This window comes from Varroa jacobsoni, unplaced genomic scaffold (genome assembly GCF_002532875.2).
Source record: "Varroa jacobsoni isolate VJ856 unplaced genomic scaffold, vjacob_1.0 scaffold_134, whole genome shotgun sequence".
Taxonomy (NCBI): Eukaryota; Metazoa; Arthropoda; class Arachnida; order Mesostigmata; family Varroidae; genus Varroa; species Varroa jacobsoni.
Genome location: NW_019213036.1, coordinates 380,684 through 408,482, shown reverse-complemented (window position 1 = coordinate 408,482; position 27,799 = coordinate 380,684). Strand labels below are relative to the sequence as shown.

General features: G+C 38.6%; 2 protein-coding genes across 4 annotated transcripts; one reads left to right on the top strand and one right to left on the bottom strand.

Annotated features, from left to right (window-relative positions):
• Nucleotides 1-302: 302 nt before the first annotated feature.
• On the top strand, nt 303-26,547 carry LOC111268207 (DNA excision repair protein ERCC-6). Of its 3 annotated transcripts, none has more exons than XM_022847032.2 (23): nt 303-873; nt 17,401-17,659; nt 17,992-18,103; nt 18,268-18,465; nt 18,708-18,913; nt 19,046-19,174; nt 19,365-19,557; nt 19,743-19,914; nt 20,040-20,191; nt 20,459-20,590; nt 20,977-21,069; nt 21,276-21,500; nt 21,768-21,910; nt 22,043-22,211; nt 22,467-22,663; nt 22,842-22,980; nt 23,100-23,272; nt 23,444-23,733; nt 23,876-24,147; nt 24,276-24,400; nt 24,592-24,806; nt 25,104-25,283; nt 25,440-26,547. In XM_022847032.2, the coding sequence occupies exons 1-23, from the start codon at nt 852-854 to the stop codon at nt 25,610-25,612; spliced, it is 3,969 nt and encodes a 1,322-aa protein (XP_022702767.1). In that variant the 5' UTR covers nt 303-851; the 3' UTR covers nt 25,613-26,547. The 3 variants fall into 3 exon arrangements, with proteins under 3 accessions (XP_022702767.1, XP_022702786.1, XP_022702804.1); XM_022847051.2 differs by having other exon boundaries at nt 304-873; nt 21,303-21,500; XM_022847069.2 differs by lacking the exon at nt 19,046-19,174 and having other exon boundaries at nt 305-873.
• On the bottom strand, nt 13,006-15,781 carry epsilonCOP (coatomer subunit epsilon). Its single transcript, XM_022847162.2, has 6 exons — nt 15,462-15,781; nt 14,811-15,003; nt 14,553-14,650; nt 13,873-14,048; nt 13,501-13,616; nt 13,006-13,272 (listed from the first exon to the last, which is right to left on the bottom strand). Exons 1-6 carry the CDS (start codon nt 15,644-15,646, stop codon nt 13,150-13,152), a joined length of 891 nt encoding a protein of 296 aa, XP_022702897.1. The 5' UTR covers nt 15,647-15,781; the 3' UTR covers nt 13,006-13,149.
• Nucleotides 26,548-27,799: the final 1,252 nt, after the last annotated feature.

Below are 27,799 nucleotides of genomic sequence, written 5' to 3'. Positions count from 1 at the left end.
ATCCTGCTACAAGGGGCTGTGTCTCGAGTGCAAAAATGACTTCAATCACTGTGCCTGCCCCGAGGCGCGGCGATTCGGTAATAGCGTCCAAAAGGACATTGAGTACTTTAAGGAGAGATTGTTACGATCCTCATCGCTCGAAGACATCTGCGGCGTCGACGACGACGACGACGACGACGACGAATCCAAACCACTTACCACAGACTATGAGCGTGCTTGTCACTTTATCAAGAACAACCTGTACATCACGCATGGCTACCGCACGTTTAAATCGAAAGAACGTTGCATTCGCGGGATCTTTCGGTGGAACAATGAAACGCTCAACATTTGGACGAATTTTATGGCATTGATTAGCATCCTCGCGCCGTATGCCACCGACCTGCTAACAAACTACAGCACGACGGGCTTCAACGCGTTCAATAAGACTCTCAGCGGTATCACGATTCTTGGCTATAGCACAATGTTTTCGTCCATATTCAATTGTTGCTGCTATCGGTGTCACCACTGTTGGTAGTTCTGGGATTTTGTCAGTATCGTCACGTCGGTTTACGTGTACGGCGTTGACTTTCTATTTATCCAGTTTCGGCAGGAACAATTCTGGATCGCGTTTTACGCTCTTGTTATGTCGATCATCGCCATCATCTCGATCAGTATGATGTTTAGTGATAAGATTGCTCACGCATGCTACGATGAGTCGCGCTCTATTTGGATTGGTGGCTTCGTACGGTTCAGTTGTGTGCCCATTGTGCATTACGTTATCCTGCAAGGCAATTTAGCCAGTCTGGTCGTTAAGCATACACTGCCGCTGCGCGTCATAGCCATCGCTCTGTTCGTCGCAAGCTACATCATCTATGAGATTAAGGTCCCCGAAAGGTATGTATTTTATATCGGTGTGTCAATCGTTCCATTCTATGAAGTTGGCGGATAAAATAGTTGGTCAGGTTTTCTATGTCAACGTTTACTTACTGTTTTCGTAGTCATGCTGCACGTGATTGACCAACGTACACGTTCCTCTCCGAAGCCCGATATAGACAAAGTTATTGATCTTTATTGAACAGTTGTTACAGTAACGAAATGTTCCAGCTTTGCTGCACAGAAAATCAATCCTGCCATCGAATTCGAAACTACTGTCATTAAATTGTTAGAATTTAGTATTAGACCTATTACTTCGATTTGCAAGCAGGATCAAATAAATCTGGAATAGATAGATCAATTTTGAAACAATGGTCGATGCATGCATTATGCCTCGACGACTGAATACTCGTTTGTTACACCATGCAATGCATGTAACTATATAGAGAGACTTAGAAATACACTGAGGCTGTATAAATCAGGTCAATTCATTGCAAAGGGCACAATAAGTATTGATTGCAAGTTGCAGTTCTAAACACTTAGACGAATACCCCATGCGATTTACCTACTTAGCAAACAAGGTGAACTTATCTATCCAAAATGAGCACTGCCTTTATCGTTCCGTGTAGTCCTCAACCAGGCATGCATATGCATCTAACTCTCGCTCATACGGCGGACAAATTCCGTTCCTAAGTACGCTCGATCACCAAGTGGGATCTCTCCACAACAATGGGTAACGCTTTAGACATCTTTCCTCTTTGCACCCATTTCCTGACCACTAGCCCGACGATTCTTAAAAACTCGTCAATTTATCATTACATCTCCGCCTGCTTATAATAGTACTCCGTGGGCCAGAAGTCGCTGTGTACACGGCTGTGTACACGGCAAAAGCACAGATTATCCCATCGTTTGGAGCGTAGAGGTTTGTCACTCGCTGGAAAAGCTCGGCTCGTGTCCACATCTAGTGATGATCCTCTGTTTGTGATCTTTCGTACTGAATCGTTTATGGTCGCGTCTATATATCTGCTTACCCTCTGCCCTGTCCTGTTGGTCTATAATTGGTATTGCTGTTTCTGTAAGAGTCAAAACAATGTAGAACGTTCATTCAGAGTGAACATTGGCCGGAGGTAGAGAAAGTAGAGTTTTTAATCGACGACCTCACGGTGACACACATGGGCCCCGTACGCAATCGTATGAGGTAGAGGCACATAGCATGCACGGAACCACAAAGGACCGAACAGAATGTGATTGAGATAGAGAGACAAGGTGGACTGTAACAGAAGAACAGGGGACCAGGGGAGAAGGAAAGCGCGGGGAACAGGAGGAAGATAAAATCCCGCAAAACACTACTCACACTTGGCGCTGTTCAAAAGATAACAGATAACTGCAGATGCCTGCAAACGACGCGCGACAGGAATGGGACGAAGTGACCCACTCAGAGAAGAATAACTTTTTGCCCTCTGTCGAAAGCCAGGTATTGTTGCTCCGCAACATCGTGAGATGCATACGTTGGAAAAATAAATATTTAACTGATTTGTTGTTAGGATGCTTGAGCGTGTACACCTCTGAGCTTCAATTGGTTGCAGTTCCATGGCCGGGCAGTGCCTTCGGCGGCTGATAAAGCGCGACGCATGTAGTTTTTTCTAAAGAGTAAAAGCAGCTTTCCCCGCTTCGTCTTATTACAAAGCAACAAAAATTATTCAGTTTCAAGTGAAATAAGAACATTCATTAAATGTCATTTTATAACGGATCGTAAACTCGACAGTCTGATCGAAGGTGTATGAAAAGTACAAATTGGGATCTACTAACTTAAGCAGGTGTGCCTTTGAATGAGTCTAGAACTATGCAGAAACGCGTTATTGAGTAGACCCGTAGGCCAAGCTAAAACTTGGCTTCTAAGCGAGTAGGTGTGTCAAACTGGTTATCAGAACATATTCTGCTAAATAGGCAGCGTAATGCGTAAGGAAATGCAATCAAAATTGGTTGGAATATCAATATGGTAATAGGTTTTGCAGAATGGCAATAGGTGATTTTACTAAACTTTCTCATAAGGATAACACTATTTTTTGCACCGTCGGACGACCTATGGTACGTGTAATTTGGATACGCCTGACAGGACAAATCTCTCTGACGGTGCTGTACAAAACTCGATTTCTTTACTTTACGGTCACATGAAGTCTACATAGCGCGATTTTTGAAGGTTAGTTTATGCTTGAGTAAAAATGAGTCTTAGCTCTGGATTTCATTTAGGAATGATTCGGTCCTAATTTTATGTGCTCATTTGACGTTGTCTTTCTAACTCAAAAAAATGAAGGACGATTTATATCGTTGTGCTATGTGGCAATGGCTAAAAAGCGCATCCGCAGCATTTAATAGAACCTCCAAAACCTGTAGTAGTAATGATAAATATTCAGATTTAAATTTCTAGGATACTATTGTATCAAAAATCTGAGCTAAGATTTGGAATCATTGTTTCAAAGGCCAAAAGTTATGATAAACTTTTGGCCTTTGGAGCAAACATTAGCTAGTGAGCTGTACAAAACTGAGCCCGAAAGCAACGCGGGCTGTTCAAACAATAGTGAGCCGCATAGAAAATCTGGCTGCTCTGAAGTACCGCAAAGCTAGTTATTTCCTCTATAAATTTATTTTTAATTATACTGTTATTCATTAGTTTACCATTAATGGTTTAGATGTTACACTGAGGCAGTACAAGAAACTTGTTTCGGATGCTTAAGGCGAAATCTCTCATCGTTTGCCGAAAAACACCAAATTTAGATAGCCTATGTATTTATTGGCCTATGTAACTGGCTTGAGTTGCCCAAATAAATAACGAGCAAAAACTTCTGTACATAAGTCAAAACATCTCTGGTAAGTGCATCTGTTGCGGTTTACCTGACATAGTTTTACAATGTTCGGTAGTACTGATGTTTAGAAAGTATACACCTTATTTGTTAACCCGACAAATTAAATACTACGAGTTCATTACCTCCAATTCATAATTTATCAGGTTTTTTTTAAACTTGATTTTTCGGGAATTCCAGTCGTCTGCAGATATCCACGGATGCATGTTTTGTGACAAGAGTTCTTGTTAGAACACGTCAACGTGACTGTTCTTCTAATTTCACTTTCGACATGTATTGAATAGTGAAAAAATCACGTTATGCAAAACCGCGTTAAAGTTTACGCTTTATTAGTTTACTAGATCACTAATCTCATTGCTGAAATAGCGGCACAGAACAATAGATAAAAAAAATTGTACTGAGCTGACACTTGTCCTAGCGAGGCAGTCCCTAAAATTATTTATGTTAACTAAGGGTCTCATAGGTCATGCTAAGATCGACTTCTTTTGGGTTACACAACGTCCTGTTGTAGAATGTGCCTCAACATTTGCAGGGTAAATGCTCAATTTGGTCCAATCGGGAGCTAGATAGCCTGACTACAACCAAACAATATATCGGGTGTCTAACAAACATAATGGGAACGGAAACTTGGTCAGCCATTTACGGAGAATTTCGTACAATAGTACGACTCCGCTACAGCGATGTCAAACGCAGGTGATAGTCTTATGGTGCGTGCGAGATCCGGGTTATACGGTAGAGGCATTCAAATTTCATAAATGCTGACGTGTTGGTCTTGCTTAATATTTGCAATAATTTCGTTAACCCCTTCCATAACCGGTCAATCACTACGACAAAATTTTTTGCATGAAAATTTTTTGAACGAAAGCGACGGAACCGTCTTTGGGCCCTTTCTCCCAATAACGCATCTTGGCGATAAACAGCACTATTTTGCGAGCCCCTATTGCGATCGTAAGATTGCATTTTCATAGATCAAATTTTCATAGAGACTTCACCTGTTTTCAAGGCGCTTTATCTTAAATCTGAAGAAGTGCATTCCAACGATAGCACATCTTAGTCTTCAATTAACGTCAATGCCGTGCCCTATGACGTGACTTATATTACCTGAGATACGTTGTAAACATCTAACTAGAACAACGGTCAATACTTTTTCATCAACCCGACAAAATCTGCTCGATATCTATCTGCGATATCTGCTATTCACGACACGACGGTCGTGAGTTAATAACAATATAAAGCATAGAACGATCATTCTGGCTTCAAAATACATCGCTAATCTACTGCGCTAAAGCAGGTTAAGCATTGTTTATAGAAATATATAAACGGAACAACAATTATTTATTATTGACTGTCCAGGCGCTGAAATGCTCGTCCCTCGCTAGAATAACTCCATCAGCTTTCATGCATATTATATTCGCTTACGCAGTGATAAACCCCCCGCGGGCAATTTGAGGTAGCAGCTCAGGAACTGCAAGCATGCATCTAGAAACTTGCGACCGATCAAAAGATGCAAAAGATACACGCTGCAGTTACGAGACGTTTTTATATATGTCGTATACATCAATTTGCAGTCCACGTGCTAGAGCATATTTCTATCAAGGAAGGAGATGTGTGCAGTAGCCGTCTGTGGAATAGAATACAGAAATGATCGAGAAGCAATTTTGCTCAGTCTTAGACATTGTTTGTCACCACATAATAAAGAAGGAGTACGATAACAATTCCTGTAAGTAATAATATACTAGTAAATGTAGCTTTACCTCCGTTTGTCGCAGTGAAGAACTGTGAAGATTCGGTCATCAAAATACAAAATTTCACCTATGAGCAATAAGAGGCGAGGTTTAAATTTACCTAGTTCGAGTGGTCATAGACAAGTGTGTAATGTGTTTTCCATATTTTTATAGGCACAACAAGATTTCTACGAAGCTCTAAAGTCAGCAATGATATAGGCACGTGAGTCCTTTTTAATATTAATATTCTCAGACGATTCGCATATTGATTCGCTGCCCTGTTTGCTGTCTCCCATTGCGGCAGCTAAGGCCAGGTTCTCTGGGAGGCCTATCGCCTCGTACTTTCTATTGATACAATTTTCGCCAAATTAGTACCTTCTTCCCAACTATGTTCAGCTGGATCAGTTCCATATTTATCTTGTTCACGTTGAAAAATGGTATTTTTCCCTTGGCGATACAAAAACATTCGTTTGCGGATAAATCCAGTTTGTGATTTATCACGTGACTAGCTACCTATAAATTCGTCCATCAAAAAATGAGTCGGTGGCATTCACTCTTCTTTCCAAAACAGCACGTACCCTACTCATATCGTTGAAAGTGATATACGATGCGACTGTGGATCATTAGCTTCATTGGTTTCGGTTATTCTTTCCGTCCATCCTCTTTATTTCCTTTTGGAAGACACTGAATTCTGTCTGGTAGTGTGCTTTTTGTATAAATGATACATAACACAGTGAATGGAGGATTAGTGGACTGGTTGTAAGAGCAGAGACAGCCAATGTTATCGTTAACCGTTTCCTGCCTGCTAATACCCGGCGTCTAGAAAATCTATAATGTTAAACCCTGGTTGTAATAATAGACAGGTTCGAAGTTGATTTTAAATAAGATTCTACGCTGCATAGGAAGGACGGCATTTTAGAGGAGAAACCCGAATGAATTTTCTGACGCCGTTATCTCTATCCAGACGTTTCGACAAACAGTACGAATGATCGTACTTCGAGTGGTATTTGTAATGTTTCACTACTTCATAATTTCAGTATCAAAGTTTCGGATTTTTCGTTCGGTATCATCCTTTGGCATTGCTTTAAACGGTTGGCTCTTTCGAACACGAAGCGCAATGTTTTCCATCACTCGATCTCAAACTACTGTTATGTACTTTGTAATTCGTTCTAGTAGATAAATACTTTACCGTTAACTCATTGCGGGGGATCGTAGAAGTTTCTTCAGCTCGCTTCCCAATGTGTTTTTATTGTAGAACCGCAGTGTATTTTCTGCACCGTTAAACACCTGAGCTTCGTCTGCTGCTTCGATCTACATCGTTTCTGACTAGAAGAAACTGTGACTAAATGCACATCGGAAAGCTTCAGGTATATTGCATCCATTAGTCCTTACTGTTACCATCAATGTATGTCAGAAAAATCTTCTGTCTAGAACATAAAATATTGTTTAACTAGAATTAGAAGCGAGCTTCAGCTGTTTTCAGTGTCATAGTTGGTCCATAGAATGAACAAATGTTTATCTAAGCAACAGAGCAATCATCGGTATAGCTTACTGCCTCTTCTCCTAAAGCTCTGGTTGATTTAATAAATTTAAATCAACGAGAGCTTTTTCCATTCATTTACCCAGTAATTTTCCAAAATTTCCGTGCTATTACAAATTATACAAACTAAGTCAACTAAAAGGGTTGTATTGATTATTTTTATTCCGGGCTGTTTCCGGGCAAGGTAAACTACGTCGGATCCTCACATCAGCTTAGGCATTGCGGTATAGGGATATCTCTGTTCATTGCGAGATCACCCTACCTCAAGTGCGTACTACTACTCAACTTTCGAATACGAATCAAAAATATGATATTTTGTCGTTTTACTTAAAAAGATAAATAGAAGCTGTGCTAGAGCACGTCACGGGCCATCTCCAAAATTTTCTGTAGCGTAAACAGCTTCAATTTGCGATACCCGAGTACGAATTTTAGTGTAAACATAACATCCGTTTCTGCCTGTATCTCAACCTATTGCAACGGCAAGAGCTTCAACTTCAAAATTTCACATCACTACATAAGCACCGATCTAAAAGTAACCTGTAATTTTGAAGATTTTGCCTCTGCTCTTGCTAGCGACCTTCACATTGGATCCGTTTTATTTAATTTTATCCAAGATTCCTTTTTGCAAGTTGAACGCGTTTACTCGCGTGATCCGCGCATTGCAGAAGACCAAACCTAATCATGTTGGGGTATTGGTAACAGGCCTTCAAATGTCATCACTGACATAAAATACTTGCATGCGCAAGTCTTGTTGGACTCACGGCCGTCGACCATACACCACGAGTAAGTAGTTTAAGGAAATCGGGCTGGTATTACTTTGACCGTCTGGGTGCAGATCTAGAGAACTGAGTAGCACTTATGAAACTTGTTAAATTTATCTAGATTATTCAAGATTAAGGAATATAAATTAGGCATTCACTCGAACCCCGTAGCTAAGGCTCATATTTTAACGAAGTATCATATCGTTGACATAATCAAATAAGCCGTGTAATTGTACTAATAGTGCTTACGTATTTAATAATTAATTAAAGAATATTACATAGTAAGAGTAGTAGGCTTTTTAAACACAAGACTTCGAAGATTGTAAGCCTATTAAATGTGAGTCTCTTTACTTCATAACTGTAGACCCACGTTTTACCCCAGTGTAAGCCTACCTTTTCCGCGTCTTTACTACATACTTTTGTCAATGTAGGTGCCCTCTAACCTAGAAAAAAGACTACTTAATACTGTGTACACGCCCCTATGGAAATCGTCGTTTGTTTCTTTATTTAGTTGCACTTTTTATTTATAGTCTATGTCTTTGACAAAGCTGAAACCAGCTCTCAGTGAATATCGAGGAAATTAGTGCCAATTGCATATTCATATAAACAGTTGCCAATCATGAGCGCAATGATATTTACGGTTTAGTTTTTTGTTTCAGATACATCGAAGTGCTTAAAATCGTTCATCGACCCCTCAGTGACAGTCTCAGACTCTTGATCTTCAAAAAGTAACACTCTAAAACAACAAATAGCATCTCATGACATGACACACAAAAAGCAACAATATATGCCACACGATCAATTAAAAGCAATAATAACACAATTACAAACCACAATAAGGCATTTCGTCAGCTATTCAGCAAAGAAAACTATTGAAGGATGTATTCTTATTCAAGTAGAATATGTACTGCAAACAGACCATCACCATGTACACAGTAGCGATGGCGTTTGCAACCACAGAAGTGATGCTCTCATATGGTATCGCAAGTTTAAGAACGAGCTTGGGAACCTCCTCTTATTGAGCAAGGTAAACTTGACTGAACGAAAAACAAACACGAACTTCTATTTAGAAATCGGTTCTTACTAAACGGGATCGCCTGTGAAAACACCGATTGCTCTACATCTTTACCATGCGCCCGTTATAGATTTCGGTTGCTATGAATTTCCGTAATGACTCATTCGTTCGTGCATATCCATGTAAAACTTCGTATACGTGTTATGTTCGATATAACGTAATATTATCGACTTTGTGTTTGAGACATGTGGTATTTTTTCAACTTTTTGTGACATTGTCCTCATACACACATTGTGGTAGCCGACGGAAGTTTAGGAAGAAAGAGCTACACATTTGACCTTTCCTGAGATACACGGCAGGATAGGTTGCGTATTCGTTGTATACATGCATATGTGCACAGAACTCCTGAAAAGACCAGATAGTAATAGCCGTGCGAACAAAACGTGCTGTACAATGTTATAAAGTAGTTAAAAACGTACAGCCGGGAACCCGAAGCCGTACGGCGACTTCTAGTTAACCCTAGTTATTAAAGTTGGCAATTTCTCTTATCTAGTTGTTCTTTATGCTGTTATTATTCATATACAAACATGTTTACAGATGAAGAGTTACGTAGTAGCAACTCGAGAAAGCTCGACATTGACAATGCCAAAGATAACGACATATGGTTGTTGTGGGTATGTTTTATAACAAGTGACGATTGTGCCTTATGAGTGCGAACAGGTTTTGCTTGATTTAGTGATGATGACAGCTGTTGACAAGCGTGTCACCGACTACGCGAACAATACTGAATGTGATTTGGATGGCAAATGAACTGAACAGAAGAGCGATGAAAATTAGCTTAGAGTTAATATGAACAATAGTGAAATAACAAACAAATGAATGACTACTCAAAAACAATTCAAATAAAACGACTGGCCGTTCAATTTTTGCGCGAAAGATTACGCGGGTTTGTTGCTACACAGCTAAAAATAATTATGACAATAATATGAAAATCAAAGCAGAGAAATGGACCGAACAACGAGAGCAATAAGATTTACAATTATCTGTCCAGCTTGACGGATGTAGCTGCGCCTGGGAACTTCTACTGATGTCCCAGCAGCTGTTGGCGATGTTCCAAAGCAGGATGCATCTTGATGATCGCCGTAAGGCTTTCTGACACTCGTGTCGCTATGCGAATGTCTTATACTGCAGTGAGCATCAAGTACGTGAAAAATGTATGAGGCCGCCTGTTCCCTACAGGTTTTGTTGCTAAAAATCCGACAACTTCGCCGTTATTTTTCAACAACGATTCTCGCCTCCTTTCTGTTTCTTTAAAATCGCTAGCCTCTGATCATCCGTGGATGACGGTTTCTGGTCTGGATCTATTATTTAATCACCCAGCCTATAGCCACACTAAAACTTAGAAAAGTGCTTTATCAGGGGTTCCCCGTGCAGCGCAAAACATTCATAGTTAAATTAAGCCTCTTCGATGTACGCAAACTGTTATTTGCAACCTCTCTCTCTCTCTCTCTCCCTCTCGCAGGGAGAGAAAAAGAGGCAGGTACGCAGCACATTAAGTTGCAAAGCTGCCGTTAACTACTAGAATACGAACAAGCTAAATCGAACTGTATCGACTTTTCGCTACTAATTATTCCAATCCTGTCAAATCCTAGCCTGTTTTTCATACGTTCTGTCCTAAAAGTGTAACATCTAGTTCACAGAAGAAAAAATCAAAAGCTCGAACCTATTTTTGACAACGGTTGCAATCGTTGTTGGGGAACTACAGATTTACCTCCTAGCTGCCTATAGGGTCATTAAACAGAAATATTAATTACTAACAACAGGGAAGTTTTTTTTGTTACACAACGTAACATTTTCTTCACATACTTTTTCACGTATTTGAGTAACGATGTCATTTAAGATTGCAGGATCGCTTAACTAACCCTTACGCTATCGACTCTTTTTAAGCTAAAATATCAGCAGAGCTGCAACGTTATGAAAGCATACTGCTTTACAACAATACCTTTAAAGATGATGCCTGAAGTTTATCCAGGTTTAGCTACCGTTTGTCTAAAGTTTGCCTTTGCGTATTATTTTTAAGTTGAATATTTTGGTGAGTAGAAATGCTAGCTCGACAAATCAAGTTTATAAGTGAAATGTAAGCAAAGCTATGCAAACAATAAACACTGCAGTAGCAGTAGTGTCGTTTGCAATTCGATTTAGACATATAACATTTTAGAAGTCAACCTAAAACAGTGAAATATGAGTGACCGCGACCCATTCCATGCTTAACTGTGAAAAACAGAAGAATCCTATATCGCAGACTATAAACCCAAAAAAACTACATTAAGCGCTATAGTGTTAACGATCGATGAAACACTATATCGTAATTTTATATTAACTGTGGCAATCCTCCTGCTTACGATAGATCTTGTAAATGACCAAGGTTCTAACCAATAGTCAATTAAATGATGATGGTGGCAAAAAAAATGTTCTTGCCACTACGTAAAAGCTATGGCCTTCTCTAGCGAAAGCTGCATTACAAGCTATAGCAATTTTCAAAGATGAAAAAATACTTCGTCTCGATTTGCAAACGCAACATATGCTACAACTCATATAAGTAATATTCGTATTGGAAAGAGAGAAATCACAATAATGATGCGGGTAGCAAAGAGACAAAGTTTTTCATTCACCTTTAGTAGATGTACCATCAATCAGAGTTAGATGATGGTGACATTTTAGCTTTTTTACTATTCTTACAATAGAAACAATGTTATTTGCAGGAAACCCAAATATATTGCGGGACGTTTTATAATTCCGTTAATAACTAACGTAGGTAACTGAATATAAATACTAAACCGCTGTATCGTGAGTCACAATTGTTATAGTAATTAAGTAAATGGAGCCTAGCGAATTAATGTTTATAAGTTCCTAACTTAATTTGTCAAAGGAGAACGAACTCCTAGCCACAATATAACACATACAGGGTCAGTTATATTCATTGCTGCTAACAAACTGACAAAAAATTCCAAACAAAAAAAAATTCAAGTTACTATTAAACCAAGAAAATCTCTATCTTTAATCTCATTAACTGCAAAGTTAATCAGAAATGTTCATGCATCGTTTGGGTATTTGAGTCAGTCAATGTCTGAAGAATCCAAACAACCAAGTCTAAAATTTCATACACTGACATTCGGTGTATTATTAAGGCGAAGGATGACCGGCCTGCCTAATAACCGTCTTAATTTAAAATTACAGCTGGTTACGCTAGGTAGAAGAAGCCTCCTTAATCAAGCAATTGCGCTGTTTTCAATGGTAGATGAGGGCAAAAAGTTAAACATCCAATTATATTGCTTCCGTGCTACAATAACAGAAGTGCTTACAATAATATAATAGGGGGAACACGAGGACATGTTTAAGCTGCTGAAATGGTGACCAAACGGAGCTCATTTATTACATTCAATACACGACAGAAATAGAGTAGTCATAGCAGGTTAATTTCAAAAAGAAATGACCTCGAGGCGATAAAGTGATATAGACAATCGGTGTGATATAGACAAACCTGCAGCTGTCAAGAAAGAGACATTATATTAGTCTAGTTAACACGATCTATTATCATAACAGTAACTTTCAACGCAAGATATAGCAAGATTATTCACCAAGGTATCAATTAAAGAACCTGAATATTCAAACAAACCTTTCTTTAACCTGAATAGCAAAATAGTGTATTTATCAATTCCCACGAAAAAATATTTTAAGTAAAAAATACTAATCTTTCTCAGGCAAAGGTAGATCCAACTAATAGCATTATCAATCAAATATAATTAATATGAATAGGAAACACCGCTCAGATATTGCCAAGCAACAGAAGAAAATACAACGCCATTATTAAAAGCAGCACTAATGATGAGCACTGAACGAAGCAACAATAAAGACATACTAAAACAGAAATTGTGTCATTAATTAGGCTATGACTATCGCTACTTAGCTTGTAGAAAATACTTAGTAACTGTATATATAAATAATAATAGCTACCCATTCGTTAACAGATTATGCACGCCACCAAAACTGATATCATCTTAGATAATATCTGGAATAAGGTATGCATTAAATAAGATTATAGATAGAGAGCTTGCAGTTTACAAACACAAATATGTTTCGAATAAAGGTGAGTCCCATTTGTTGCGAAGCCACGGAGAAAAGGTAACATGCAAAATTCATCTATGAAGACGTCAACAACCGTTATTGAATCAATAATATGAACCAAGGAAAATACATTTTACGATGAAATATTTATTAGTTCAAAGAAGGTTCATATTACACGTTATGGTTCATATTATTTCTCTTTGATTTTCTATTTGATCAATGGGTCAATGAAAACATGTACCTGTTATATTGTCTATGTAGTATAGGATTCTTAATCCATCTCAGAAAAAGCACGACAAAGTTTTTCAAACTCCTGCTCTTTTCCCTGGATTTCTCGCACAAAAGGATGGTGACAATGTGAAGTTTTCAATTGTGATAGCAAACGAGCACACACCTAAAAATGACGTTATGAAAAATTAAATTTTTTTTCGGAAAATTCCTGGTAAATCAAATTATGCGTTGAGGAATTGCATCCAACTGCCTTAGCTTTTTTTCTATTAAGCGTACATTGTTTCTTGCAATTTATCCAACAAAAAAGTTGTTTCGCTACAATCCGATGCGCCAAGGTAAAAGAACATACATTAGAAATAAAATGATTAAGAAAAAATAGTCATCCACTTACATCAGGGCCCTTTCCAAGGAACTGGGAGATAACGATTTGATTGATGAGCGTCTCCACATGGTTGGGATCCTTTTCAAGCGATTCCGCCAAGCATTGGTCAGCCTCCTCATATTTACCTGCGAATGCCCAAATATCAAAAGAGCAACAAAAAATAGCAATGTTATGAAATTTTGCAATTACCATTGCTGGTGATAATGCAATTTCATTGTCAAGAGCAACTTGAAACACAAGACCAAGTATGTATAGAACAGCTAAAATAAAAACAAAATAGGAAACAAATTATCCAATATGGCACTAAACAAAATTGATGTTTGTAAACAAATCAAACTGTAACAAATAAACCTGAAATAACACAAGTAACTAAAGGCTCACCCTGGGCGATAAGGACGCTGGCTAGTCCTACAGCAAGAAGGGGCGTCTTGGTATTTTTATCGGCCATCTCGGTAAAAATATAGAATGCTTCCTGCAATTTATCACCGCCCGTACGGAGATGCAGCCACCCTGAACTTAATTGAGTAAGAGAGGCGTCTTCGTCCCTAGAGATCATCCTGGCCCATTACGCAACAAGAATAGGAAGAAAATTGTGTATATTAAATGTACCGTGAATATATATGAATGTATTGAGAATAAGAACAGTAGTTAAATATTTAACAACAGGTTATAAAGAAGAATTGGATCCTGACAAACGACAAAAACGTTTCAACAGTTTTGTTTTATGAGACATTCTAGGAGTGCCCGCAAATTGCTGTAGTAAAAAGTGATAAATTATAACTGTTCTAAAATCGTTACGAAGGCTGAAACTTTTTTTAGAACCAATAAATCATCTAAAGGCATATTGCCGTGGCGCATGGAGATATCCTGATTAAGCTGCTAGTGAAACGTGCAATAATATATACGGTTGTCTAGAAAAATGTACGAGGAGCTCATACTGACAACAAATAAATCAGAGCTTTTCATTGTTGTAATTTATCATTGTGTGTCTCAAGTCTTGTAGTATTGGACCACTTGTATTTCGGGTATTAATAAAAATTTTATTTTAAATTGGTACGTACATATTTAGCTCCTGGGTAGCTAAATCAAGCCGGTCCAACAGTATATAGCATTGAAGAGATAGGGCCATTGACTCAAGAGAACTGCAATTGGACAGCACCTGAAATAATAATGGAAATTCGAATATGATAAGCTTGCTAAGTAACCTGTAATGAAGTGAACCTGTAGTCATGAACGTTAGTGCTTAGATCGTTGACTAATGTTTTCTTTAATTCAAGTTTAGCGATGTACCAATGACATTAGAAAAAATTGTTTTTTACCTTAAGTGCACCGGTAATGTCACCCTGGTGCATATATATGGTTGCTCCTACAAGTAGTAAGGTTTCATTTTTCGATGAAAAGGCACTCAGCTTTTTCTCAAGTTCTTCACAAATCGGGACCCGTGCTTGTGGCTCGGCGCTCAGAAATTTTGCCAGCAACCGAAGATCACGCACTTCGTCAGGACCCGAGTATCTAATAAATCAGCACCATTACCAAAAAAAGAACAGTTGATCTTTCACAGAAATCGTAGGCAGGTCTTTGGTAAATACTAGTTACTTTATCATTTGTTTGGTTTGGACTTGTTGGGCGATACAGAGTTATGAATACAGCGGTCTAGTTCTTTATTCAAAATATGAGTGAATGTTTGCAATGTTCGCGAAAAAGGGAATTAATCAATTCGAATTAAAGTGGATGCAAATTGATATTGATGTATTTACATAACGCATGTTACTCTTTACTGTTAAAGTTTTAGCTCGGAGCGTGACACCGCAAAAAATTACTCTGCCATTGCCAAAATAAAAATGTATATTATCCATAAACGAGCTTGAAATACACGACGTGACCAATCACCTTTAAGTTTTCATGTCGCTCGCATCCACACAGAATATATTAGATAAACACATTAAGAGTTCTCTGTAAGATTTGCTCACCTTTCTAATTCATCGAGTACGAGAGCATACTTTTTGAGCGATATATAGGCACGATAAATAAACACATCCAGATCCTTTTTTTGGTTAATATCGTCAGTCTTGATGCGTTGAGCTTCATTGATACATCCCTGATAATTGCCAATATAGTAGGCGTTTTTTACGTCGAACAGAGGATCAACCGGCATCCTGACTCGCGTTAGTTAACTCCACTCTTCTTTAAATAGTCGGGAATTCAATTCAGAAAATAGGGTAAAATTTACTTTTGTATACCAGAACCGATGTCCGAGTCAACGACAGACACGTCAGTCGAGCAGACGACATAACACAGGTATTCGACAACAACAATAATAGTCGAAATCTTCGAATCTGACGAATCCTGTTAAGTATCATGCGTGATTAAATAATGCCGGCGACTTTTCTATATGCTTCTGTGTTGGCCTTGAACAGAGAGTGCCTTGATACGAATGTATAGAAATATTATCAGCTTGAGGCTTCCATAAAAAAGCAACGAATCCTGGCCAGAGCGGTAGAATCGAATTAACGCAAAATTCGACATAAAACAAACAGATGGAGAGGGCATTTATGTGGAGATGCTTCCGACTGTGTTTTTCTACTGAGACATGTGTAAACATAAACATATTATAATAGTGAATATCCCAATGGAACGCAGCTTATTTTGATTGAGGAATGATAACAATATACAATATAATTGCATATTTTTATTGAGCCAAATTAAACACTGAAGTCGTTAAGCGATACGTACAATATACTAAGGAAAAATAAAAATCAGTTGATTGCTACCACAACCAAATTATGACAAAATTTAAAAAGACGTAGAGTCTTTTGTTAAACAGTTATGGTGTTGTAATCTGTGAAGAGTGACCGAAGTTCACTTTATGGATGTAACTTAACGCAAACTATGAATATACTCAGCGGTGTCATCCAAGTGAATGTTCAGTGATTCATTGACACAGATTTTTTCCTTCATCATACGTCTTCAGGATACATACAGGGTAATATTAACGTGTATAAATAAATAATATTCAATAGTATTCAACATGCATATGAAAAAAATGATTTGGCTTTTTTCCCTACCGGTATCGGTTATTGTCAGACTGAGATACAAATTACAGATGAACTGCTTAGAACATGTGTTCTTAAAGTAATTTTAAGGAATATTAAAGACTTAATTAAATGCAAGCAAGAGTCGTAATAATGATTCTTCTCGAAAAGTGCTCTGCTGCCCCAGCTGCACCCTTACAGATCGCCACGTAAAAAACAATAACGTGCTTTCTTTACGAACGGCTAAAAGCTTTTGACTTATACGGGAGCGAGTGCGCCGTTCTGTCAGTGGAGGAGTCCACTGATATTGTGCCCAAACGCGTGTCTGCCATTAGATGTTTAAGCTTTGGTTAGCCGCGAACGGTATATGCGAACATTCGCATGGCTATTAACAGTCTATTACGAATAGGTTTATATTGGTCATCATTTGAATGACTATTATAGTAACTGATGGTATTCCTTCATTCTTGTACTAAGCTATGCCACACAGCACTTCCATTGAAGTTATGAGCCTTTCTAGTGTATTCTTTACCTACTATATGAAAAAAACATAATAAGAACACAAAAAGTAACTGTATATCGCGTGGTCAATATAAATTAAGGAGAACGGAATACACGAAAAAATTATTTTTTTTATCCCATGTGCTATAAAACATAGACTAAAATGTATTTTGATTTATTTGTATATTTGTAAATGAATGCGCACATTTTAGGCAAGCTGTAGTTGTACCACTTGATCGTTACCTTTATATGGCTATATCGGTTTATAATCGAACAGCAATATAACTTAACACGTTTGTATTATTTTTTCAGTTCAAAATCACAACAGGTGATCGAGGTGAAAAAATTGTTATTTAATATTTAAAAGTCCGCACAGTTTTTACAGCAAGTACGAGCGCGACAATGGAGTACGGACCGGGGCCATCCACTTCAACGGCAACCTTCAATGGACGTAACACCTCAAATGACTTCGCGTCGCAAATGAACGATGAGCAGGAAGCGCTGGCTGGCCTGGGAGAGGCTTATGATCAAACGGAGATCGAGAAGGGTGTTATTGATGTAATCGACGAACAAATACAGCAAGCTGATCGCCTCAGACATGACAGGGAACTCCGAAATGTCATTGAAGAAGTGAAGTGAGTAACTGTATCAATATGTAAGTTATCAACAGGATACAAGATCACGTGTGGTCAACATCTCGAAAGTGAACGAAAAAGTAAACGATATAAACTATAGTGTAATGTCATTGATGTTAAAATCAAATATTTCGACATTAAAGGTGGTGCCACTGCGCTTCAAAGTATCTGAGTGATAGACGGTCGTATTGAACCAATGCTCAGTATTTTTGGTAACTTAGTGTCCTTTTAAAAACAATTGACTATTTAGTGTCTCGACTATGTTAAATAGAAGGTGTAAGAGTTATGTAAATGAAGTGGTGGAACAATGATACAGTTTCGATTTTGCGTAGATTTGTAAAACAACGTCTGAATACGATCAACGAAAGTTTGGCTGAGTACGACGAAAAGAAAGAACTGACTAAGGATACTCGGAAAAAGTTGGACGCTATCCGCCGAGAAAAGGTTTGTAACTAAGTATTATGCATGCACAACATAACAGAAATAAGAATGCCCGACATTATTTTAGGCACACGATTGATAACTGGCTCGAAAAACAGTAGTAACATGATCTGAAACTAATTATGGATTCTACATTTCTTACGATATAATTTCTACGGCAATTACAGGAAAATAAAGAAAAGCATCTGAAGAAACTGGAGGCAAAACTTCGAAGCCTGAATATTTTCCTTGGCCACGAAGATCTCGGCGGTACTGACGAGATCGATGAGGAAACACGGGAGCAACTTCGGATGCTTTTAGGAGATCCCGAAACCGAAGAGGAACGACGGATCAGAATGGGAGAAATGACACCATTTGGTTCTACGGTACGTACCCGTCAAATGTAGACCGGAATCTTTGAGTGTTTTCACTATTGTTCAAACGGAATTTCTAGTATTTCTGCTTCTTCTTTTACATATTACCGTTTATGATACGATCGCATTGTAATGGATACATTAGCTTATATATTAAGGCCTTGGTATTTTTTTTCCTTTCACGCTGGTTGTACAGTTGAAGTTTTACTTGACGTTTGATTCGGCTAGCTTACTCTTATTGCTTTTTTGGGCAGGTTCGGGAAATTAAGCTGCCTGAAGTGGATATGTTCGATCAGTTTCTGGATGCTAGGACAGCCGAAACAAAAAAGGCTCGCCGGGAAAAAAAGGACAAAATATCGGTCGCTACCAAAACGAAAAATAAAAACAGAAAGACATTGACTGCCGAAGCCAAGGGAATAAAACGGAAGGCTGAAATCGGCACTTCTCTCGAACTCTGTAGGTAGGTTCCAGCCTTTAGCACAACGCTATTAGTGAAAAGCCAGTTCCAATCGGTTCGAGATGTTCCACTATTTGTTACGCAAAACTTTATGGTGGACTTCTGTAGATTTTTTTTTCGGTTATTTTATTGCAGACCTAAAAAGAAAAAGAAGCCTTTTTGGGATCTTCCCCTTGGAACGATCGAAGATTATTCAGCTATTGGTGCATGGAAAGAAATGCGACCCAGCCAGGACAATAATATTAGCCTTGAATTACCTAAGGGGTATGTGTAGTGAGGCTTTATATCTATGCGTTTAACAGAAATTTAGTAGGTGCTTAGTAGTTTATTTCATGGCACATATTTTTTCAAAAAAAAAAAAGGTATAAAACGAAAAACTAAATTTAGGCATGAATGTCATTAACATAAAGGCACCAAGAGAGAATACAACATACCATTTTCCACTGTTCTTTAGGACGGCTGGTCATTCCGACGATTCAGATTACGATCCAGAGGAGGATGAAGACAATTGCGAGTTACATGAAGATGAAAAAAAGTTTGAACAGGATAAGGACCTCAAAAAGTCCGTAATCAGACGTCGTAGCGATACCACTGATGGAATGCCTCTTGACACACGGCACAGGCATCGAGATGACGGAGATCAGAAGGTGGGTTCTCTGGCTGTCTTCTACCGCGGGCTATTCGAAACATACTTGTCATCCCCAACAAATTTACCAGACGAACCAACGTAGTCTTGTTAATATATTTTTGTTTTACATAAAATAATCCGTTCGTGGAGACAGTGGTAATTATTTTTTTTACTTACCCAGAATTTTTCAATTTTTAACTTTAGACATATTTAAATCGAGTCTGTCAACTGGACGACGATTCAGACTGCAGCGAGGAAGAGATCGATGAGGATTTTCGTATGCCTTGTTCTCTCTATAACAGCCTCTACCCGTATCAGCGAATAGCGGTGCGTTGGCTGTGGGAACTACACCAGAATAAGTGCGGTGGAATTATTGGTACGTGGATGGAATTTCATGTGAAACCAAAAAACCATACATCAGTTAATTAAAAATAGTAGCTATTCGATATACCAAATGACGAATGCATTTATAGACCTATTTATTCTTTGATTTTTCGGCAGGTGACGAAATGGGTCTTGGTAAAACGGTTCAGATGATTAGTTTTTTACGGGCGCTCAAACATTCGAAAATGCGTGTGGTGGGAGACCCGTTCTGCGGACTTGGCCCCGTCATCCTAATTGCCCCAGCCACTGTGATGCACCAATGGGTCAAGGTGAGACTTACGGCTCGCTGCGAATCTATTAGAGGACTGTCACGTCACAAGTGTATAAAGCGCGTCATCCGTTCGCACCTGTATGGGCGCCGGGCTAATTCGCTTCGAATGGACATGTATTTTAAAATATTATTTTTTAGCTTAACAAAACAGAACCACTATGACACTGCTGGAAACAACAATTATTTACGTGTTATAAATGCGTACAAAATTTAAGGGTGATAAATGTTTTTGATCCTAGTCAATGTTTCTTTTTCAATGAAACAGGAGTTCCACAAGTGGTTTCCAAGGCAACGTGTAGGGGTTCTTCATAATACCGGCTCATATTCAGGCAAAAAAAAGGAATCTCTTGTACGTGACATAAACAAGACCAGCGGAACACTTATTACCTCTTATCAAGTAAGTTATACTCATCAATTATGTACCTCGTTTACAGTAAGCTAGTAAAACTAGATACGTAGCCGTTTATAAATATGGTTGATGTTATTAATGAACGAATTAATGCGGCTTTTTGAGATTCGAACGTCATATTTCAAATGACGGCTTTCAGCATGACACATGTAATATTTGTGTTTACTATATGTTACTATGTACAAGTAAGTAAAATTATACGTAAATTATATATTATATACTTATATAAAATTATTATATATATAAGTAAAATTATAGCAGTTTTTATTTTTAAGTACTTAGAATAGAGACATTAACAGACGTTCATAAGTTCGATTTTATTTGTAAGATTGCTGTTGTCCTTTTACAGCGCTGATTTGTGTAATTTATTTTAGGGTATTGTGATATACTTGGACAACATTTTGAAGTACCAGTGGCATTATGTTATACTTGACGAAGGCCACAAAATTCGCAACCCCGACGCACAGGTACAAAGATTTAGTGTACGGATCCTGGTATTGTTTTCCCTTCTGACAATATTAATCCACTTCCAAAACAAATGACATGAAAAGACTTAAAAAAACAACAAATTTAATTGGATTGTGTTCACTTCTACCCAGTTTTATACAGCTATTCCGAGTATGTCGCAGCTGATCTAAGCAAAAAACAATAGGCGTATGTTATTTAATGTAAGGCTGCGTTTTCCGCTGTAAACGTAAAGGCAACGTTAGCGGTCAAGCAGTTTCAGACCCCTCATCGGATCATATTATCAGGCTCTCCAATTCAAAACAATCTGCGTGAGTTGTGGTCTTTATTCGACTTCATATTTCCCGGAAAGCTAGGAACCCTTCCGACATTTATGGCCGAATTCGCGGTGCCGATTACTCAGGGAGGGTACGCCAATGCAACTGAAACGCAGGTAAGTACACTGCAGTCCATGACAATAGCAGGCTTTCTTCACTAAAACCGATATCAACCTTAAATAAACTAGTCGCTCTGCTGCGAAGACTGAATATGCCTGATTTCCGTCTTCGAGGCCGGTAGCCGCCGGTTTTAATCTCACAGTGGGACGCCCGTTTCAGTCGAGCCTTCAGCTATTGGCGTTAGGGAAAGGTTCAGCGTGTTCTTAATTAAAATTGCTCACAAACGTACAGATATGATAGCAAAAATCGTTATTGCGTTGCAGGTTGCAATCGGCTACCGATGTGCTTCTACATTACGAGACGCAATCAAGCCGTACCTCTTGCGAAGGATGAAGAGCGATGTTAAAGCTAACATCAATTTGCCGCCGAAGAGCGAACAGGTTCTCTTCTGTAGACTTACGGAACGGTTGGTAACTTTGTGTAAATAAACATCGCCTTTTTCTTTGTAATAACTCACGTCATACCGATAAAACAGAGCATATCCACTCAGCGACGTTAAATTTAATTAAAGTACGTTATTTTACTATTGCCCTGACAGGCAACGCGAACTATACAAGAGTTACTTGGATAGCCCAGAAATTAGACAGATCTTCGATGGTCGTCTACAGCTATTTGTCGGCCTCATAAACCTGCGAAAGATATGCAATCATCCTGATCTTTACGATGGCGGACCGTATAAGGAGCTCGTCACGCGTAATGCGAGTGAGGTGTATTCGAATATTTGCATAACGTTAGAGTATAAAACTTTCTGTCTTAAGATGCTATTGATATTTTAAAGATGATATGGTTTTCTATGGCTATGGTACTTATAAATGTTTTTCTTAGAAAGTGTCTGTACAACTCTCTTTCAAGTAGTGACATATCAAATCAGTATCGAAAAACAACATACCTATGGTAAAAACAAAGCAATAAATTAAATGTATATGTGGCGTTTTTTTGTTCTGCCAAAATTAAACATTCAGTCATACGAAAGCCCAAATCATAGCGATACCGGAAAAGGGGACTGGAATGACTTGGTGCCTGCAAATATGGATTCCGCATTGAAGGTGCCGCCTATAGAAGAAGAAGAAAACGAACGAAATTTTGGATACGTCAAGAGATCCGGCAAACTGATGGTCGTTGAGGCGTTGCTCAAGCTGTGGAAGAAGCAAGGTCACAGGTGAGTAAGATATGGCAGAAAATTTGAAAAGAAACAAAACATTGCGTTTAGTAAACATGTCTTACCGTACAGATGCTTATGATGTTTGGTGGTTTACATGAAATTGGCACATGAAATTCGTATCGCGCTATGTGTATGTCGATGAGCTTTTTGTATGCGTGTGGCATTATGTTCCCAGAGCGCTTGTGTTCACTCAGTCTCGCCAGATGTTACGGATCCTAGAGGCGTTCGTGCATCGCCGGGGCTATGCGTATCTGGTCATGGATGGTAGCACCACCATTGCTTCCCGACAGCCAGCTATTGAGCGATTCAACCAGGTACATACGCATATATACGAGTTACGAACTCTGGCTATCCAGCATGATTGTCAATATGCTATGATATTGTACTGAGAACTAAATTATTTCATATTTATGTTGTTGCGATCCTTTTTCAGGACAAAAATATATTTGTTTTCCTGCTGACGACACGGGTGGGTGGACTTGGAGTAAATTTAACAGGAGCAAACAGGATCATCATTTTCGACCCGGACTGGAACCCGAGTACTGATATGCAGGCCCGTGAAAGAGCCTGGCGAATAGGCCAGAATCGCGACGTAACAATTTATCGGTAGTTAATGCAATTCACATTCTTAAATGTAAAATAGCCTCGTAAGCGTTAATATCATACTACCACATTTAACCCGGTCAGATTTGGTGAGTGCGTTTTCTAATGGTTTGCCTACGCGTATTTCAACTGTCTAAAAAGCTATTTCTCTCTCTCTCTCTCTCTCTCTCTCAGTTTAATGACGGCCGGCACAATTGAAGAAAAGATATACCATCGACAGATCTTCAAGCAGTTCCTGACCAATCGCATCTTGAATGACCCAAGGCAGAGGAGATTTTTTAAATCGAATGAACTGCATGAATTGTTTACGCTTGGGGATGATATAGGAAAGAGAAACCGAACTGAGACATCTGACATTTTTGCCGGTACGGGCTCAGAGATTCGGAAGAAGCATCTCAGAACACCCGAAAAGAAACGCAAACAGCAAGAAAATAAAGAGCGATTGGAAAAAATGAGAATGCTTGGTACGTAGCAGGTAGCAGCAAGCAGACAAGCTGTATTCATTAATATCCTAGGTTATCCGGACAAATCCCGAAATTTACCAATCCAAATGATATTCCAACGTCATTAACTCATTTTTAAGTCTTCTTGTTTTTAACCCTCCAGCAAAGAAGCTCAGCCAAAAAATCGGGGCTGGGGAGAAAATTAAACCTGGTGATCTTAAAGAATTGGACAAGCCAACTACTAGCGGTAGTAGAGGAACAACTGTCGAGGGTGAAAAATTATCAGAAGTGGTACGAAGATCGCGTTTTAAGGGAACGGACACGGATGATGAAGACCAAACTGATAAAAAACAGAATGAAGGTGAAACAACGAAAAGGAATGAAGACGATGATTATGTGCTGTCAAAGCTGTTTCGGAACAATAACGTGCATTCGGTGAGTATTAAGAGAGACGTGCTTTATTTGGATGCTTTTTTCTCTCCTTCTTATGGCCTACTATGGGCACCAAATCCGGTAAATTCGTTGCTCGTGGGCTCAAACTACTATCTGTGTGCATATTACAGGTGATGAAACACGATGCGATAATGGACTCTGCTGTGGCTGACAGCGCTCTCATAGAGGCAGAAGCTGAACTGGTCGCACAGGAAGCTGTCAAGAAGTTAGAAAGGTCGCGCAAAATGTGCTTTCGGTATGACCATTTTCAGAAGTACTGATTGTATATAAAAGCACATGCACTTATGTTATAGACGGTGTCTATAATAATTATATAATGCTTTCGGTTAACCATATTACAAGTCGCATGTATTGTTATAAGTTCACAATGCGTTTGATGTGAGGTAAGCTAAGTCTAACTGAATGTATTACGATTGATGTTTGTAGTGCGACTTCAGGAATTCCCAATTGGACAGGCCAGTTCGGTGCCTATCGTGGAATGAAGAAAGCGCGATTTGGAACTAAGAATGTCAAGTCAATCGGATTGAGCCCAGCAGGACCTAGCCCAACTAAGAATAAAGAAGGATCATCGCATGAAGGAGAGGGCGAAAAGAGCCATTTTGCATATGATCCTAATGAAGAGAAGATCAAAAATAGTAAAGGTCAGTTGAAGCAGAGTAACTCTAAAGATGCCAAGTTTTACATCATATTCAACGGATTTATTATTGTAATAGAAGAGGATTTGCATATGCAGCATGCAGCGATATGCCATCGCTGCCATCTTGAAAATGGCAAGCGCCTGATCTAAGGCTTAAGCCGTACCTATGTCATGGAACACTTCTCGTTGCCGAAATTCGTGCGTGTGCCTGTTCCCCGCGCCCATGTGACTAACGTGATTATAATCCATAGATTTCTAATATTCAAATTTGTTCTCTTTTGTCGTCTACTTGATGCAACAGCTATGAGTTCATCCGAATTGATGGCTCATATTCGAGCCAGGAGCATTGGAAATGTAGATTTGGAGACATCAGATAATGAATCCCAAGATTATGAATCTGAATCCGTCGTAGAGGCGACCTCTACTGTCACCAACGAGACCGACGAGCTACTTGTTGATCTCAGGAATTTCATTGCTTTTGGTAAGAAGAACGGCGGAAGAAGGTGGAGAATAATGAAGCTCGATTATTCCAGAAAAAAAAATTGATAGAATCTTGCTGTGAATTGTTTAAGACGTGATAAGCAAACCACGTTTTGTCGCGGCATGTGCTTTGTATTAAACAATACTCTCCTTTCAGGTGCAACAGTTGACGGCCAAGCAACCACTCAAGAAATTCTAGCCGTTTTTCGAAATAGAGTTCCCGAAAAGGACGCGCCCCTGTTTCGTAAACTGCTAAAGAAACTTTGCGAGTTTTTCAAAAGGGGAACCACTAAAGATGGTCTATGGAGGTTGCGTCAAGGTTTTCGATAGAATACTTGATGGCAACGTTTTCCAATAGCTAACAGTGTCAAAACCTCTTTTAGGAATATTGTTATTTATGTGGAAGTATCCTTTTAATTATTTTCATGCGAGCTAACATAATGTGGTCTAACACAAAGGTGAAGCATAGCTTCCGGAGAAATTAAGAAAGGATTGTAGTATCGTGTTCTGTGTAATTTTATACAAATAATTATTAGGTAGCCAACAGCTAATGAGCAAAGGGAGCCTAAAGACTATTAGTTGTCATACATTTTAACTGTTAATTTCGACTATAAGGTTTGTCAATGATGTATGATTTTGAGATATGGCAGTGAGTAAATGAATAGTTATATTAAATTATTTCGAAAATCATACCTGGAAATCGAGGTCGATCGACGCCCGTGAAGCCTTGAATAGGCATTATTTTACTAAATTTATTTTAGGCAATAATCAATTTGTAATTAGATCCGAACTTAAATTAAACGTATAGTTTGGCAAATGTTTTATGTTTATTTCAATTGTCTTACTTCCTTTATATGTATACAAACGTTAAGTATACATAAATAAAACTCTTGTACATTATATCTAAATGCAGTGCCTCTGCTTCCTGAGGAGCAAATGCATAGTAAACACAATCAGCCTTGGGGTGTGTTTATGTACATTGAAATATATGAGGCGCCTAGGTCTACTTCCGTTTAATACAGATGTGTAAGTTCATGTTTTTCCAGCATAGGATATACTATGTAAAACATTCCACTCACTGTTGTTTGATCTTCATTAGCATCGTCATTATTGGTCATAAATTAAACATGATTTACAGAATATAATTATATGAATTTTTAGGTAAGTCAGTCTCAGCACAACTTCTACTCATTTTAAAGCATTATTTAGAAGCCTATTGTATCAACAAAAGGATAGACCTTCAATAAAATATCACTTGTATACTAGATCAACGGTTCATGACTGCTCTAAAGTAAGCAATATAACGTTGTAAGGATTGATTGTTTGGACAAATATTTTGTCAGCTGTGTAGTCTGATCTGTATAATGCATTAGCTTCTAGCCTCCTTAACAAAATATCGATTAAGCTCCAAATAATTAAAGATTGGCCGAGCATGCATTTTTGGCCAACAATTACAGGTGTACAATTTTGGTAATATATTATATATGTTATAAGTACACTACTGCTTCACGGCTTCCTTAGTAAAGCTTAAAGAGGCTCCAAAGATGGAAGGTGTGAGGCACTTCAAATCAGAAAACTAAGTTTAGCCACGGAAAAGATATCGGTCTGATTTGCAATGTGCCTGAAATATTCCCGGGTCAGACAGCTGAACGTCCCCAGTGGAGCCGATAGGCGCCGAACTTCGCGGCTTTGTTTAGAACATCTGTTACGTTGCTAGCCTAGCACCCAGATTAACAACTAGTTAAAAAAGTATAGATAGCAAAAAAAAGTGTCGGAAAACGAGAGATAGAGCCACTGACTGACGAAATAAGAAGAATAATGGAATATGCGGGTTGCCCAAGAGGATTTTAAGGAGTAAGACTAAATAGACAACTAAACAAGCACGTGGGACGCCGATACACACTCTGGTACTTTTGAAAAGTAAGATGATAAAACCTTGCACGAGACGCAGCGTGGCTGCTAGCAGGAGGACGAACTGTGCTGCGACTAGTAAACTGATAACTTCATTTGTAGCTGTCCCTACAAGCTTTGGTTTGGAATATTATTGGAATCAGATTATTATATTATTAGAATCAGATCAGAACAAAGTACATAGTTTAGGGTTTAGTTTAGGGTTTAGTAGATAAGAGTTTCACAAAGCGACATGGATATTTTAGCAGTGAAATCCGCACTACATAATACATAAACCCTAACTTAGCCAAAAAAAAATATCAGATCGCCGGTGCTACCTGAAGCAACTTATTTTTCCTCGTTTCTGATAAGCGGCGAGTACGTAAAGGCCACAATTTCCATGCAAATCTCCAGCTCTTCTTGGTATGGACCACATAAGGGAATTCCACCAGTCTATTAAGTATTTTTTTCAGTTTCTTAACTTAGCTGTTTGTTGCATCATGGCAGTTAATTCGCAAAACCCTCTGTCCTCCATCACGAATTAGTCATGCTTAGTTACAGAGCTAATAGAAGAACGTATGGGAAAGAGAGGTGTCCACCAGACATTGATAATGGTCCTCGTCAAAG

Excerpts from the sequence above, each read along its gene's own strand:
- LOC111268207 (XM_022847032.2), top strand. The coding sequence starts at position 852 with ATGAGATTAAGGTCCCCGAAAG. Across the intron at positions 19,915-20,039 it reads TAAGTGCGGTGGAATTATTG|GTGACGAAATGGGTCTTGGT; the intron begins GTACGTGGATGG and ends ATTTTTCGGCAG. Across the intron at positions 21,911-22,042 it reads TTCTGTAGACTTACGGAACG|GCAACGCGAACTATACAAGA; the intron begins GTTGGTAACTTT and ends TTGCCCTGACAG.
- epsilonCOP (XM_022847162.2), bottom strand. The coding sequence starts at position 15,646 with ATGCCGGTTGATCCTCTGTTCGACGTAAAAAACGCCTACTATATTGGC. Across the intron at positions 14,651-14,810 it reads ACATTACCGGTGCACTTAAG|GTGCTGTCCAATTGCAGTTC; the intron begins GTAAAAAACAAT and ends TTATTATTTCAG. Across the intron at positions 13,273-13,500 it reads TCCTTGGAAAGGGCCCTGAT|GTGTGTGCTCGTTTGCTATC; the intron begins GTAAGTGGATGA and ends CGTCATTTTTAG.